This window comes from Dendrobium catenatum, unplaced genomic scaffold (genome assembly GCF_001605985.2).
Source record: "Dendrobium catenatum unplaced genomic scaffold, ASM160598v2 fragScaff_scaffold_404, whole genome shotgun sequence".
Classification (NCBI taxonomy): Eukaryota; Viridiplantae; Streptophyta; class Magnoliopsida; order Asparagales; family Orchidaceae; genus Dendrobium; species Dendrobium catenatum.
Genome location: NW_021318866.1, coordinates 252,331 through 269,935, shown reverse-complemented (window position 1 = coordinate 269,935; position 17,605 = coordinate 252,331). Strand labels below are relative to the sequence as shown.

The 17,605-nt window shown below is 34.2% G+C and overlaps 1 protein-coding gene across 4 annotated transcripts in view; it reads left to right on the top strand.

Annotated features, from left to right (window-relative positions):
- Nucleotides 1–17,605, top strand: part of LOC110108371 (D-alanine--D-alanine ligase) — a 113,719-nt gene that overhangs the window by 26,140 nt on the left and 69,974 nt on the right. For 3 of the 4 annotated variants that reach the window (XM_020839030.2, XM_020839171.2, XM_020839239.2), the window contains exons 6-9: nt 5,356–5,418; nt 6,278–6,355; nt 6,443–6,535; nt 6,619–6,738. In XM_020839030.2, the coding sequence (XP_020694689.1) occupies nt 5,356–5,418; nt 6,278–6,355; nt 6,443–6,535; nt 6,619–6,738 (354 nt within the window). The remainder of the gene's footprint in view (nt 1–5,355; nt 5,419–6,277; nt 6,356–6,442; nt 6,536–6,618; nt 6,739–17,605) is intronic. The other variant, XM_020839099.2, reaches the window with a different exon arrangement.

Here is a 17,605-nt window from a genome sequence, read left to right as displayed (position 1 = left end):
GTTTTGAGCTTGTTCTCTAAGTTGCTTGAGCTGAAGTTTAGTAGCTCATTAATATCCAAAAAGGTACATCATTATGAAGTTTACTTTTGGAGTGGCCTTGTCCCTTCCCCTTCCCCTTTTCTTCTTGTCTCTTGGGAATCCGTGGCCTGTTCTTTAATGGTGGCTGAATTCAATGCATTATCTTGGAAAACCGTGGCTTGCTCTTTAGTGATGGCTGAATTCAAAGCATTACCTCCCCCCTTTCTTCTCGTCTCTTGGAAAATCGTGGCCTGCTCTTTATTTATGGCTAATTTCAATGCAAAATATTAAATGGAAGTTACTGTTTTTAGTGCTATACATTCCAGCCGGCTGATATTTCCATGCCTGGGCCTTTTTCCGAAACATTGACCCCCTTGATTCCGTGAACTTCTTGGCTACCGAGAATGTCTCTTCGGTTTTGGCTTTGGACTGTTTGTTTCAAAAGAAAGCAATTATAATATGGATCTTTGCATTCTCCTACTTTGCCTATAAATAAGAGATGATGTTGTAAAGAAAGGCAGTTGATATTTGTGAGCATATTTGCTATTAACCTGCGGGTTTATTCGAAAATTCTGCGGGCTCTTTCCACCCTTTCTTCTTGGGCTTCTAACCTCTTCGTCTCTCCGCAAGTGCCACTCCATCTGTATCCTTCTTCTCAACAGTGAAGCAACTTTAGGGTGTCGTGTCTTGGTTGATTTGGAAGCATTTGAGACAGTCTTGCAGTGGTGGACCATCGGTTTGCTAGTTCTATGCACTTTACTTATTTAGCGTACAAATTCGATGCATGTGAGGAACCCGCTCTGACGGTTGTCTGAGGATAGCGTATTTTTAAATTTCTTTATTTCTTTAAAATCTCCTAACATCTTTTATTGTGTTTGTCAAGTTTTGGGTCGTTTGCTTTTATTTAATAAAGTTTGTTTTAAGTTCTACTCATTGTGTCAGTTTTCTTCTTGTGTGTCTACATCACATACACACACTTTTCTTAGCATGGTAGGAGGGAGCCAAGTGCGATACTTGCGGCGAGGTAGTAGGCCTAATACATGCTCTTTGTAGCGTGACGGGGATACTCCTAAGTACTCGTACACATGCTTCTATGCCTGCGGGGAAAAAATGTTAATTCTTCACACAGGTACCTCGAAGACCCATACATGCTTTTTGTAGCGCTGTGGTATTGAAAAGCACGACCGCAGTGTCACATGACACCTACCAGGCTACCATACATGCTCTTTGTAACATGGTGGGAAGGCCCAATTCCCCTAAACGTGGGAGATGTTGGGAGACTGCTAAAAATTTCAATAAAAAGAGGTCCAGAACTTAAACAAAATGCAAGGAATATAACTTAAACTAATTGGCTGGGAACTGCACATTAAAATTGATAAATTCATGATCAAAATTAAAATACCAACATCAAATATTAATTTTGATCATTAAAATGAGTATTAACAAACCAGCAGGGGACTTATGGTGAAAAATTTTCAAACATAATTAATATGGAAGCAAACATACCAGTTTCATATGAACACAAGAAAGCCAATTTGCAAATTAATACACATACCTGCTTGCAATCAATAGCAGTTAACTGACGAACAAGTGCTTTACTCTATTTATGAGCGACGACAACAGATATAGAAACTTGCAATCTAACATACATTGGGAAACCAATAATGAATGCAGTTCAATTGGTAGCCCATATCAACATGCAAGCGAACACATTAAACCTGTTTGTAAATTATAATATTCCCTACAGACATATACACATAACATGCAATAAATGTCAGGACATTCGTGCAATCAACAACTATTCAGTGTTAAGCAAACACATCAATCTTTTATGAGCAAGGGTAGAAAACCTACAACAAATGCTAGTGGCCTCGATCTTGAGAAGCATCCAATTTACTGTCAAATTGGAACCTTACTACACCCCTAAGCTTAAAGTAAATGCCTTGGAAATTGCATGAGAAAACGGTGGAATATCAGGAGATGGTGGCTTCTGAGAGCATCGGTCAACCGCTGAACCCATTTGTCCTTCATCTAAAGAAGAGGACTTGGAGCTCTACTGCCCAACTTGCTTAAATATTTTTAACCAACCAATGTTGCTACCTTGTGACAAATCGAAGACAAATAAATCTAATAGTGCATAAGTCAAGCCTTTGGTTTCATCAGATTATGATACTTCATCTATCACAAAATTACCACCCCATACAACATGGGGGTCCTCATCTAGTCTAAGCAAAGATAGGATAATTTATAGGTTTGATCTTTCTAAGAATGAAAAAGGCAATGTTGGAGAAGTTTGCTAGACTGAGTGTATTGATGCCAATGATATGCAAATGTTGTATGAAAACGTGCCTGCAAGCAGTGGCATGAAATGTTTGATCAAAATTGCAGACCATTAGTGAAAGGCTCTTGATGCGTCGTACAGTGTGTTTGCAAGCGGAAGTATACTCCGACAGACAAAATATTGAGGAAAACAATAGCATGCACAAGATGAAATGAGACCCAATGCACTGCTAAACCACACCCCAAACTGCTAAAATGTCTCCCAAACTCATAAAATATAAGTATTCAAGGTGACAATAAAGTCACCTTGATGATGATCATGTTGAATGCAAATATCAATAAGAGGGATTAATGTTTAAAGACATATCAAAGATCTAAACATCCTTATTTTTCAATAATATTAATGTTTAATATTGAAATAAAATACCTAAATACTTAATGCAAAATACCATCCACCATTCGCAATAGTTTGTCAAGGTGGACAGATTTAAAAATCACTTCAGCTCATAAAGAGCGAATGTCTAGTCGAGAATATCACTAGGATTCATTCTCAAACTGTCTCTTGCCAGTAAAGACGTGACTCGTAACCTTTAACAAGTGGTTTCGTCGCCAAATGGTACCACAAGTAAACGGTTATGATTAGGATCTTTTGAACATGTTGTTTTGTCGCCAAATAACATCATTAAATTATGGTCATGGTCAGAGCAATTAAGTTCCCCAATCTTTGAGTAATGAATCAATAGAATATGATCGAAAAGGCACAAAGCCCTTTGTTAGCTAAGGTGGCTTCAAATTTGTCTCCTTAAGCAAACATCAATCCTAAGTCTACAAGGTACCCTTGGACAAAGCAATCCATGACTGTCGACAAGGATCCTTCTATCAGGTTGGGTCGACTACCTCCTATGACTAAGTAGACTAGGGAGAATGATGATTTGGAATGACAGAATCTTGGGATCTTGATCGTGTATATCATCATTTCCCCACCATCCGCTTTAAGTGCAAAATGATGAATTTCTAATTTTAAATATTAAATTTTCAAATATCCAAATTCTGCTGCTACTATACGCTAGATACTATGTATCTATTTGACAAGTAGTCTTAATGAATGTTATCTCTCATTATCGAAAGGGGTAATTAACTATTGAGGCTTGCACCTATAGGAAACTTGAACTCAGATCATAAAGTCCTCGTAAAATGAGTGCGAAATCTCTTGTAATGTCTTATTCAAAAACCATTATGCCTTCTGAAAACTGGCCTTGGAACTTATTCGTTAAAACTCTCCTTGATGACCCGAAAGAAAAAAAAAAGGGCCACGAAGAGGTCTAGACGCGAATTTATGGAACCCACAATAGGTTTTATGTGTGATCTAGTTTAGTCAAGTTTGTATAGCATGGGTTTTTATGAGTAATCGATTTTCAATTAATTGCAATAATTTTGTGATTTTGAGTTTCTATGCATTGTTTCTAGTTTAAATAATTTAATTGAAATACTTTATGTTTTTTTTTAATTTTATCATAAGTAACTAATAACTTCTAAAATTAAAAGTTTGTGGATTATGATTTGTGCATGTTGCATGATTTTGCATATCATACAACTTCTACCTCAGAAATTCTGGATTTTAAGGCTTCGTAGTTACTTGCAATGTGTGTTGTGTATATCATTTATCCACCTTCAAATCAGGAATCTTCTTCTGCGATCGAGCTTGTGGTTGATTTTTGAGTGTGGTTGGTTTTCTAGAGTGCTTTTATTTGTCAACAGTTTTTCCACAATTTAGGCAAATTTGTGGTGGCGATGGTAGTGCAATATTTTGTTGTGTATCAGATTGGGGGATACTTTGAGGGAAATGATGCATAGCTTGAGAAGGGAGAGTGGAAAAAATGATACACAACCTAAAGGGAGAGAGACAGAGTGAGGAACTAAAATGAGGAAGAAAGTATTCTTGGTTGTCCACGAAAATTTAAAACCTTTGGAGGCAATAAATTTGCATTTAGCTTCAATTTCGTTCTTGTATACCTCAATGGTCCTATATATGGGGTGGAAATGAGTTAAGGGTTTCATAATATCCTCAAAAACTCCTTATGCTTTGATTGCTTTCCAATCAAGGCTAAGTGAAGTAAAATACTATGGAAATGCAGATGCATTTATGGCTGATGCATTACAAGAACTCAATTTCAAGCAAGGTTATGAGTTTGTGAAATTCTTAGAATATTAGAACATGCTAAGGTTGAATGGATGACCTCCTCCACGTGACAATTTCATCCAATAATGCATCCCTCAATTTTAATATGCATATAGTATTTTCATTGCCATTGTTGTTAATTTATTTTCAATTAACTTTGTAGCTATGATTAATTATTAGTCGTTCAGTAATATTCTTATGCTAAGGTAGCCAAGCAACTGTCTATATTACTCCAAGTCAGGAAAAAATCATTACACGCAATCCATGCAAAAAATTGGACCATGCATGACTTCATTTTACCTTTACCGGCCAAAGAAATACAAGAGCAATTCTTTATGTATTGACTTGTGTCATGAGGAGTTTTTGTGGCAAATTGACAATATATTCTTAATAATGCGGAGGGATATCACCCATCATACATGAAAAGCGAAGGTAACAAACCTGCTATGCAAAAAACCTGTGTGAAGTAACTGCTAATTAGTTTTTGAGATCATAATCTTATAATTAGGATAACTTAAGCGAGGTAAGAGAATATTTTTCATAGCCTTCTTCTTCTCCAGTAGAAATTTACAATTGTTAAGTACTTAGCAATTGAAATTTTTTGTGAACAAATCTCTTGGCCGTCTAGTTTAATGGTTTCAATAAAGAGAATAGTAGTTTAGATAACAATCGAACAAATAAGTAAGAAAACTATGGACTCTGTTGTATGATATAATCCATGCAATGCAATTGCATATTTGTATGCTTGTTTTTGGTCACATGTCATAACAAATAGTCTTCTTGATTATACGATGACGAGAAGTGATATTTATTATCTGTACACTTTGGTCGTTAAGGCACAGTGGCATATCATGTTGAACTCTTAACCCTCTCTACAGTACAATGCATCAGTCGAGCTCAAGAAAAAGGGATTTGTGACAGTACCAAGCTTCTTGATACAGGTGTGGAGTAGATAAATTTTGCTAGACTGCTTTTATTACGAGTTCCATCGAAGGAATTTATATGCTTTTCAACCATTTATCAATGTTATTTTTCTTTCTACCCTGCTTCCCTTTGTTGAAAAAGGCTTTAGACATCATAATGTCTCTCGTGCAATAGATATTCATGAATAATGAAAAAGTGTAATTACGTACAACTAGCAGCCCTGTAATTTCAACCAGTTTTTTGATCTCTTTATTTCTTAAAAATTAGTCAGATTTGAAGTTAGAAACACTTATTTCTGTCATATTAATTGCTGTGCGAAGCATGAGAATCCTCCATGTCACATTTTCACAATTGTTTTGCTCTACAGTGTTTTTTGGACATGTTTTGTCATAAACGATACATTTGCTTAACCTAGTTTCTAGCTTGTAATATTTTTGTAAGTATCCTTGAAATTATTCAGAAGTATAGTTTTCTACATTTTAATGCCACTTCTTTTAACAATCTAACTAATATCTTCTGAACAATGTGCTATGTTAAAGTAAAAGTTTACATAGTTTTATTAGAATGAACAGTTTTATTAGCGATGAACAAAATTAAGAACATATTTCATTTTGGCTGTTAATCCTCTATTGCTTTAATTAGTTTCGGTGTTCATCCTTCCCTGCTAACTTCCTCTAATATGCAAATATATCTAAGTTGCATCAGTTTCTTAGCTTATCAGAATGAAGGCAGCACAAGTATTTACGAAGTAGTTTCAAAAAGTTTTTCTTCATTTCTATGGACCCTAGAGTGTTTTCATTCTTCACTGCTATTTTGTTGCGTGAATTGACAGCAACGCTATCAGATCTCTTATTTGGATGATTATTGATTCTTAAGGGAATTCATGCTGACAAGAGTGAACTTGCAAAGTGGTTTGATAGACATCTTTTGGATAGAGATTCAGGGAAAGTTGTGGTAATGGGGATGTTTTGTTTCTGTTCTGCATGCCATGCAGAAAAAAAGTATCTAATCTAATTATGCTTTTCATCCTTGGGCTCACAGGTTAAACCAACAAGGGCTGGATCAAGTATAGGTGTTTCAGTAGCTTATGGAGTTGATGATTCTTTGCTAAAAGCAATTGATATTATTTCAGAGGTATCTTACCTTGTTATGATTGATGCATTCAAGTAATGCAGAAGAATTAACCAAATGCCTTAAGCTTGTTTTGTACCCTTCAGGGCATTGATGATAAAGTTCTCATTGAGGTCTTTTTGGAAGGAGGATGCGAGTTTACAGCTATCGTTATTGATGTTGGGACTGATTCTCAATGTGATCCTGTTTCTCTTCTCCCAACAGAAGTAAGTTAAATGTAATTAGCTTAAGCTTTGTTTGGGATGGCTTTCTTACTGCTTCTTAAAACAACTTTCTAAGATTTTGATTTTTATACTAAAAAGCTGCTTTAAGAAGCAATAAAAAAGTCATCCCAAAAGAAGCCTTAGTTTATTTTGCAGTTAATAAGGCCTTATTTAAGATGATTGCTTATGTGTGAAAACTTTCGTGTAAAATCACAAACAAGGCTGTCTTCTGGGACATCCTTTGATGAGTAGGTTGCTTCTCTCGTTGATATGATATAGCTTTATTTGGCGTGCTTGCTCTTCTAGGGCTGACTATAGCAAAACCTGCCGATGCTATTGCCCCAAACAAAGCGTAAGAGTATACCATTCTCATAGACTTGTTGATGCTTGGTTTTCTAAGTTTGCTTTATAAATGTTAATAAATATAGCATGTTTAGTACTTATATAATACTTTGTTTATTTTATATAAGAATAAGCAATTGGTTTTCATCTAGTTGATTTCTAGAACGTAAGGTTTATAGCATTGAGGTTCATTACAAAAACATTGAAATTTGACTCTTTATGGATTGCACTAAGTTGTTTATTTCAATGATATCGTACACAAATTAACTGTCCTGTGCCAGCTAATAGATTATATGGAAATAATTTGTAATCCACTGGTAGTAAACACACATTTTAAGGAAAAAAAAAACGTTCTATTTACCCATATAACTGGTTCTATTAACTTATGGATAGAATATTTTAATATGAAGGAAAAAAAATCATTTTGCAGAGGTTATAAAGTAATTTCGTGAGAAGGTTTAGGGTAGTAATTTAATAAATGGAATATTCTAATAAGAAGGAAAAAATCATTTTGCAGAAGATATAAAGTAATTTCATGAGAAGGTTTAGGTTAGTAATTATAAATATATGCCTTAGAAGTGTAAATGAACTAAAGAGATAAAATCACTTGATTAGAAGTTAACTTTCTTCAAAGATAGGTTGTCGGAAGAAAATAAAAAAAAATTAAAGTTCAACCAAATTTGATTGGATAAAATGGCTGGTTGAAGTTTGCTTGAGGCTTTTAATTAGCGTGATGATTAAATGCTCATTATTAAAGAGACTTCATGGTACAATAAGGTGGCAAAACTGTTATTAAATAGTAATAATATGCTTTTAAAAATGGCAACTTAATATTTGTGAATTGTAAGAACTGTACATGGAAGTAAGAAAAGTGGTTTATAGCTTTTCATGATTTTTATTATTGACTTCATAACAAAAAGGTGAAAAGAAAGTATAAACAATTAAGGCAAGATTAAAGCGATATATAGACTTGAAAGTTAGAAGAATTGTTCAAATATTATTTTTTTCTTTTATTTATTTCTTCATTCTTAAATAAGATTCATTGTCTAAAGGGATGCCAAATTAATAGAGGAAAAACATTTTTAATATCAAGTATTTAAGAATCAATGAGATTTGTGGTAATTGAAGGTGAATCAAACTTATGGATTTGTTGTGAAAGTTATATTTAAGGATGCTGGAATAAAGACCGAGAAAAATTACATTGCAATATCAGAATATTAATTTTTTATTTTATGTCCAAACTAAGAAGAAATCAATTAATTGCGAGGTATAGAGAGGAACTGAATTATCTACATGTGATTTTATAAGCCTGGAAAAGGATTAAGATAGGTTAACTTGAGTAATGATTTGGTGTGTATTAAGGGCATGAAATTTATTGAAATGTCTGCAAAAACTATTAAAAATAGGTTCAACTATTAAAGTTAAGTTCAATGAACCAATTATTAGTACTAGATTATTAATGGAATGGCCAATGAGTTCCCATTGAAAATAGAGATACATCAAGGGTCAATATTTATTCTTTTTTGCATTGCTTATGAAGAAGTGTAGTAAAATTATTCAAGTTGTTATTTTATTTTATTTTTTGTTTTTTTTTTAATTAAAATCAGTGGAGGGGCCTATGTGTTAATATAAGAAAGCGATTATAAAGTCCTTAAGGGTGACGATCAGCTCACTAATGCTCCAACGAGTTACAAAATAAAATAAAGGAAAACCTAGGAGCCGACAATCTCCACTAAAAAAATATACAGGACCTAGTAACATACTACTGATGCTATAGAGAAGCATCCAAAAAAGAAAGATATAGTAAAAGAATGGAAGCTCGATCTTTCTACAAAAAATGATGATGACGACTTGAATCATCTTCACTTGCAAAACAAAAGGGCTGCAGGACAAAAGGGTATAACACAAGATTTTATAGTTAACCCAATAAAAATTGTAAAACTTCTATCTGAGGAGAAAAAATGATAAAAACCACTGAAACATAATTGATCTAAAGGCATGCACCAATGAAAGCAAAAACGGGGATAAAGACTGATAGAGCTCAGGATTAAATTAGTATAAGAAGCCTCATAAAGGTAATCCACAAGCCACTCAATCCAACCCTCAGGTGCAACCACCATGTAACCCTCTAAATAACCCGAGAAGAAGGGGATAACACTAGCAGCACACCAACTCCAGGTTATCACAAGGACCTAGCCCAAAGGCACACCAACAGAAGATCAGATAAGCAAAACCAGAACAGAACAACATAAGGCCACCCACAACAAGACACAAATTCTCCAAAAAATCATAAAAAACCAGCCCAAAGGCACTCCTGTAGCTGCCATGATACAAAAGCCAAGCCAAAATCCCTGGTAAATGAAGACCATAGGCAAAATAGCCCAGAAACCCATCCAAATGACTACAAAAACCCCCAGCAATATAGAGCAGCACCCTGAAGGAAGGAGAGCACCAATGGGATAAACTCTCAACAACAATATCGGTGCAATCATAACTCAAGTCTATATCCAACCAGACAACAACTACATTGAAGAGCATCGAGAGATGCAGACAAAAATAAATACAACACCCAGAAAGGCTCAGCTAAGTAACAGCCATACAAGCCAACACAAGGCCCAGACAGTAAGAAACCAAACAAACCAGTCAACCTAAAGAAGCAATTAGGAGAAAGCAGCCAACCAGGGCAACCAGACCAAAGTAACACAATAACTCCACTAAAATTCAGGTGCCAAAGAAGCTGTCCCCAACAACTAAAATTGGAATAACACACAACAACAGAAGCAACTTGAGAGGCATCCATAATCGCAAGGAAGCCCCAGTAACCAAAGGTGGAATTAGAAATAAAAAGAAACAACAAAATCCCACCACAAAACCATAACCAGAACCAGAGGTACCAACTAAAATTAACCATAGGGAGGAGCAATTTCATCCAACTGCAAAAACCAAAAGACAGGGCCAAAACCTATGATGCACCGACACTTCTCCTCAAAGAGGCGTGCAGTGTCCTACACCGTGTCCGACACGACACTCGCCCGACACTTCTCCGACACGTATCGGAAACACCGAAAATGTGTCCGATTAAAAAATATTAAATACAGATTGGACACGCATGTCCGACACGCGTATCTTAAATATTTTATGATTTTTTAAATATAATTTCTTGTATTTGGCTGGATTTAAAATAAATTTTTTATTTCCTATCTACAACACCAAATCAACGTCCGCACTTAATACCCGATCATCGAATATTCTCATTTTCATATCTTTTTGGCAGTGAAGGTATTTTCATCTTCTTTCTCGGTGACTGATAAATGACATCTACATCTGACTCTCGACATCCTAATATTAATCATTTTAAGCACAAATTCTTGTTAAATGACTTATTATTTTCAAATTATTTTTAAAATTATACTTATTTAATTTTTATACACTATTTTTTAAATATAAAAATATAATAACGTGTCCAACCCGTGTCCATGTCCTATATTTTCAATAACTGACGTGTCCCGTGTCCGTGTCCGTGTTGTGTCGTATCCGTGTCGCCGTGTCTGTGTCTGTGCATCATAGGCCAAAACAGACCGAAAAAACAACCAGTAGCTACAATCACAGAAAGAACAACCCCACAACTTGCTAACTAACCCAATAAACACAAAATTAAGGCAACAACTGATCTCACACAACAAAGAGTAGCACTGGTAGTCCCAAAGAGGGAAGGAAAACCAACTCAGAAGACCATGAGGCCAGACAAACCTCCAAACAAGCCAAGTCAGATGATGCATACCACCACAACCCGCCAACAAGTTAAGCAAAGAAGCAAAAACAGAAAAAGGAACAACAAAACAACCCAGTCACAAAAAAACCAGAACAAACAAACCAACAAGCACCCAACCAAGGAGTAAAACTACATAAGAACTAACATAAGGAATATCAAGCTCATCCAGTTTAAGCAAACCACGAAGAGGCACCGTAATGGAGGTCCCAATATCATCAGAAAAACAATCAAGACTACAACCCCTGTTAGCAAGCCAAAAAACACACGCATTACCCTCCTTGCAAGTGTGAAGAAACGAATAATTCAAAAATAACAACAGCTTTTTAATTTCCCTAATATGGTAGAAAAGGTCAGGGATACAACACGTATCCCTATCAACAAAAAACAACCAAAAATCATAATCAGAGTTCAGTTCAATAAGTAAATTAGTTAAGTTAAGGGAAACACATAACTGAATACCATAAAGAATGGCCAAGGTGACAACATTAAAGTAATTGCCAAGAAGAACAGAACCAGCAAAAGCTAAAATAAGGCAGCCATTACTATCCCTGATAGTACCACCCAATGCTTTAAAAACCGGACCGGACCGGCCGGTCCGACCGGTTCAACCGTGAACCGGTCTAAAGGCCGGTTCGGTTTACCTGAAAACCGGCTTATCTTCAAACCGGCCGGTTTTGTCCAAAACCGCCGGTTCAACCGGTGAACCGGCGAACCGGTCACGGTTCTCTTGAACCGGCCGGTTCAAGTTTTGTATTTTTTAATATTTAAATTTTAAATAACTTATTTTGAAATATTAATTAAAAAATATTTGTAATTAAATTTCAAATTTGAAATGCTTTATTTTAAATTAAAAAATTTCAAACAAGCATTTCATGAAGGGAAAGTCTAGTACTACTACTTTCTAGCTCAAAAGCCAATATATAGTAAAAGCTTCACCAAGGGAAAGTCTCCCAAGTGATGTGGGACTAAAAAATCTAAAGCTCCTATGTCTTTCTTCTTAACTTTTAAGTTTGCAACATACACTATTTATTTTAAAATAAACTTTTTAAATAATATTTTTATGATGAAATAATATTTTTTTAATTAATAATATTAAATAAATTATATTCATCATTTATTTTTTTATGTACCATAAATATTAATTAATTAATTTATTATTTATAATAAATGATTTAATTTAACCTCAATAATTTATAAATGTAAAATAATAATATGAATCTAATATATAAATCATAAATATATAACACAAATTAAGGATTATTTATATTAAACTTATTAATTCATTTGTAAGTTAATTTTTTGTTAAATTTAAATTAAATTTAAAAATTGAATATGTTTAAATTTAAAATTATATAAGATATTAGTAATGCGTGAATTAAATTTATTTTTTAATTAAAAAGTTATATTATTATATGATTTTTATATCATCTAAATTGTATTTATTACGTCATCCGGTTCGACCCCGGTTCGACCGGTTGAACCGTGAACCGCTCTCTCTACCGGTTCGTTGCCCGGTCCGGTTTTCACAACCTTGGTACCACCACAGCCCATAGAAGAGTCACAACAAGCAACATCCGCATTCAATTTAAAGAAATTACTGGGAGGTTTGGTCCAATAGATAATATTAGCACGAGAAGCAATCGGAGCACCCTCCAAACTAAGACCTAAAACATTGCCAACAAAATAATAATTCTTGAAATTCTTATAAGTAAGCAGCTTAACTGCCACAAGAGAACAAACCTTATCCTTTACCCTATGAATCACATTATGATGATTCATCTGCACATAATTAAAAAGAGAGTTATTCGTTTCCAACAAGAGAAACCAAAGAATGAGAGAACGAATAACATTACGGATGTGATCTTAAGAGTTAATAAACCAAATATTAAGCATAGATTTAAGGGAGAGATGAGCATTAAAACAATTTAACTGAAACCAATCATAAAAGTAGAACCAAATTCTAACAATAACAGGGCCAGAGATAAACAACCTGATCCATATTCTTCAAATGACAACAACATTGACACTTGGAGGCCATAATAAAACCTTTTTTGGTGAGATTATCATCAGTGGGTAAAAATCTATGCAGAGATAATGTCCTTAGAATCAGTGTTGATAGGCAAGTTTAAAATGAGGTGAATAATGCAATCATGAATCACATTAGAGAGTTTATCATAGTCCCAACAATTATCATTAAAAAGGGAATTGACCTTAATCAAAGCATTAGAGGAAGAATTCAAAATAGAGTCAATAGAGTGTTTACCTAATCATCGATCTTGCCAGATGAAAATATTATCATGACCAAGCCCCCAAGAAATAAAGGGCTCCACATCCCATTTAACCTTGCAAAGTCTTTTCCAAACTCTAGAGTCACCTTGTTTAGAAAACAATTAGTAGGATGTTTGCCAACACAATACTTAGAAATCATAAAATTAGCCCAAAGACTAGCTCTAGTGCGCAAATTATACCAAAGTTTAAAAGAAAAAGCCTTAGCAAGATCATTAAAATTCTTGCAACCAAGACTACCTTCAGCCAAAACACCACCACACTTCTTCCAAGCAGACCAATTGATTTTAGAGCTAGTAGAAGTGCCTTTCCAAAAGAATTTGTTAATAAGCTTGTGGACCCTATTACAAACAGCTTAGTCTGAAAAATAGTTTGAAAACTATAAACCGGTAAAACACAAAGAACACTTTTGATAAAAGTAATTCTACCACCAAAGCTAAGGAAATTCGAATCCCAAGATAAAAGTTTGTTTTGGATTGAGGCAATAAGATCATCAAACAAAAAAGATCTCCTCCCATTAAAAAGGGGGACACCTAGATATTTGATGGGCAAGTGAGCATGAGTAAAGCCAGTAAGATTTTTAATAGTTAAAATACGATCATTAGAAATTATCTTAGAAACAACTTTTATTTTTGCTAAAGGATAAGCCACTAACCATCTCGAATTGATAAAATAAATCCATAAACTTTTGAAATCTATTAATAGTTGCATTAGTAAAAACAATAAAATCATTTGCAAAGCACAAATGAGATATGAGAAAGCCTCTCGAAGTTCTAAAATAAAGGCCAGGATTAGCATCAAATGAATTGGTAAGACCCCTAGAAAGAAATTTAGCAGCAATAATAAAGAGAGCAGGAGAAATATGATCACTTTGTCTTAAGTCATGAGAAGATTTGAAGAAGCCATTATTAGAACCATTGACAATTATAGAAAAGTAGACATCTTCAATACAATTCTTAATAAGCTTGATAAAGACATAATCAAGACCAAAAGAATTCTAAAGTAAGATAAAGAAAGTTCCAATCAATATTATCATAAATATCAAGTTTCAAAATTAAATTACCCCCTCTCACCCTAACATCCAAGTCTTGACAGAACTTTTGAGCCAACAAAATGTTATCTGTAATGACCCTACCTTTCACAAAACCATCTGTATAGGAGAAATAATTCTAGGTAAAATAGAAGTAAGACGATTCATAATAATTTTAGAGATCAACTTATTGAAAAAAGTACAAAGACTGATAGGTCTAAAGTCATTCCAAGTGTTAACAACGTTGTTTTTAGGAAGAAACACAATAAAAGTAGAAGTAAAAAATTAGGTATAGATTTACTAACAAAGAAATTCAAAATAGCAGTAAAAATATCATTATTAATAATATGCCAACATTTTTGGAAGAAAAGAGTGGTAAACCCATCAGGCCCAGCCACATAATCACTATTCATTTCAAACAGTCTCTTTAACCTCCTCAAAAGAAGGAGGCCTAGAGAGAGTGACATTCTCCTCAGGGAAATAAGGGTAGGAATGAAAGAAAGATCCATAATCTGAGCCGGATTAAAAACTTTATTGAAACGGGTTTGAAAATGTTGCACAACTAAATTATCAATCTCCACAGTATTTTCAGTAATAGAGCCATCCTCCCTTTGGATTTTATTGATACTGTTTTTAACCATTTTCCTCTTAACCAATGCATGAAAATATTTAGTGTTGTTATCACCTTCAATCAAGTCTTAGTAGCAGCTTTTTGCTTCCAAAAAACTTTTTCTTGAGCTTGAAAATTCAGAAAGTCCTCTTTGGACTTATTTAAAAGAGAGAAATTATCATTAGTAGGGTCATCTTGCAAGCCAGCTTAATAGAATTAACAAGTTGCTCGGTTTGTAGGATATTAGAGAAAAGATTTCTAAAAATATGGTGGTTCCACCAATTTAAAACTTGTTTCAGCCTTTTCAGCTTAAATCAAAGTCTCCTCATGCCAAAAATAGAATTATCTGGATGTAACGGAGCTTGCCAATTATTCTGAACAACATAAAAAAAAGAGTAATGAAGTAACCACATGTTTTGGAATCTAAATTGGGAAGAAGCATTAAGATGTCTAAAATTGAGGCTAATAAGTAAAGGGGAGTGATCAGACAAAGTTCTACTCAGATGCTGCACATTGGTGGAATTAGGGGAATTAAGCCAAGAGTCATTAAAGAGCACACGATCCAGCCTTTGCCATAAGTGACCCTTATTCCAAGTAAAATTATTACCAACAAAACCAATATCAATTAAGTTGCAAGTCAAAATCATATTATTGAAATCCTCCATAGAACGATAAGGAGATGAACCTCCTATCCTTTCAGAGGGGTTAGTGATAGCATTAAAATCACCACCAATAAGCCAAGGCAAATTGCAAATATTATGTAAATCAATAAGTTGATCCCAAAGCAGTTTTCTATTGTAAAGAGAAGAAGCAGCATACACAAAAGAAGCACAACAATGAAAATTAGGAGCCTCAACTTTACAATGCAAGACTTAAGTAAAATCACCAATAACATCAATTTTAACCAGGTCTTTCCAGAAAACCCAAATCTTGTTAGCCATGTTTGAAATAGCATGATTAAAATCCAAGAACCGAGAGTTATTCAACAACCTAAAAGAGGAAATAAGAGGCTCAAGCAACATAAGAATAGAAAGGTTATGCACACAACATAAGTTCTTAACACAAATTCTAGAAGAAGGACAACCAATGCCCCTCACATTCCAAATAATAGCATTAAAAATAAAGAAAAGCTTAATGAGAAGTATGCGAGCGAGTGTTTCTAGGGGGTTGCAAAGAAATATGCTTAGGATTCCTTTCTCTTTTGCTATGAACTTTACTAAAACTAAAATCATTATCATCCTTGACAAAACATTTAGCAGCAATATGCATATCCTCAGTATCAGTCAAAGCATCACTATTATAATTAGAATTTGAAAAAGTCTTACTACCATTTGGGTGTTCCCTTTGAATAGTCTGTTGAGGACATTCATCCTCCATAAACATACCATCATCCTCCATATTATCACGAGTCCTCACAACAAGCTCTTCAATGCATTTAGAGATAGGCGAGCCATGCTCCATAGAAGCAAAGTCACCTTCCTCTAAAGGGATGTCACTCCTCTCACCCACTTTGCAAGGCACTTGCATAGCCACTACTTCCTATTCATTTAAAGGATTAGAAGAAGTATAGGTAAGCATAATACCATTAGACTCATAAACATTTTGATTAAAAGTGCAAGAAGGGTAGTTTCAACAATAACATCATTTTGAACTTCAATACTAGGCAAAGTATGCGTCACATTCTTCTCACAGTCAATAGAAGGAAAATCAAACGATTGGACAATAACTCCCTGATCATGATTCAATGAAACATCATTAGTAATAAAAGGAAGAGGGTCCTCAACATTAACCACCGACGACTCCTCAAGAGATTGAGGAGGATTAGAGGCATTGCTCTCTGTATTAGCCTGAATGGGATTAGAGACTTCCTGAGCAACCACCGCATTTTTTTGTTTCAATTAATCCTTTTCTTTACGGAGATGAGTATGCTTCTGAAAACAATCATTCATGCCATGTTCGTGCATCTCGCAAAAAGGACAAAATATAGGTAAATTCTCAAACTCAATTTTTTTGGAAATAACCCTTGACTTCTGACCCGATCCATATCTCACTAGAATGTTTTTTAGAGACATCTAATTCAACCTAAACACGAGCAACAGACAGCCTCGACACAGAGGCAGTGGCTTGGTCAGTTTGTAACTGTCTCCCAAAAATAGAAGTCATACCAAAAAAGATTTGATGATTAAAAAAGTGAAGTCTCAAATTGGGGAAAGAAATCCAAACCGGAGCAATAGGGGATTCCTCCCTAACATCAAAATCCGGAGTCCATTTAAGCAATCACATTTGACATGCTTGAATATAATAAGATCTCCTAGAAAATATGTGGCTATAATCAAGATCATTAGAAAGTTGGATCTTTATATAAGATTATATTTTTAGGGCTTGTGAAATTCTAAAGAAAACATGAATAAAATAAATGAATACACTATCTGCATTTTTTATGAATATGAAATTAAATAGTTTAAGTATACAATAACAATTGGATTATTAAAGTAAATGGATATATTATTTGCAATCTTGATGAATGTGAAATTAAATAGTTTTATTATTTAATAACAATGGATGATCCTTGTATCTTGGTATGATAGGTTGAGATACCTTTTATCTATTTTACAAAAGAATGTAAGTTTAAGCTTGTTGGTTAAATGGAGATTCACCTTAGAATAAAAGAATATTTTGGAAGCCTGTGAGCACGGACAATATTGTACTCATTTGAGTGTTAAAAGGCAAATAAATCTGTTACAACAGAGTTGAGCATGGTGAAATTGAAATTGTTATTATTGTTGTATGATAAAATGAGAATGTTAAGATTGGTGTGTGGTAAAAAGTA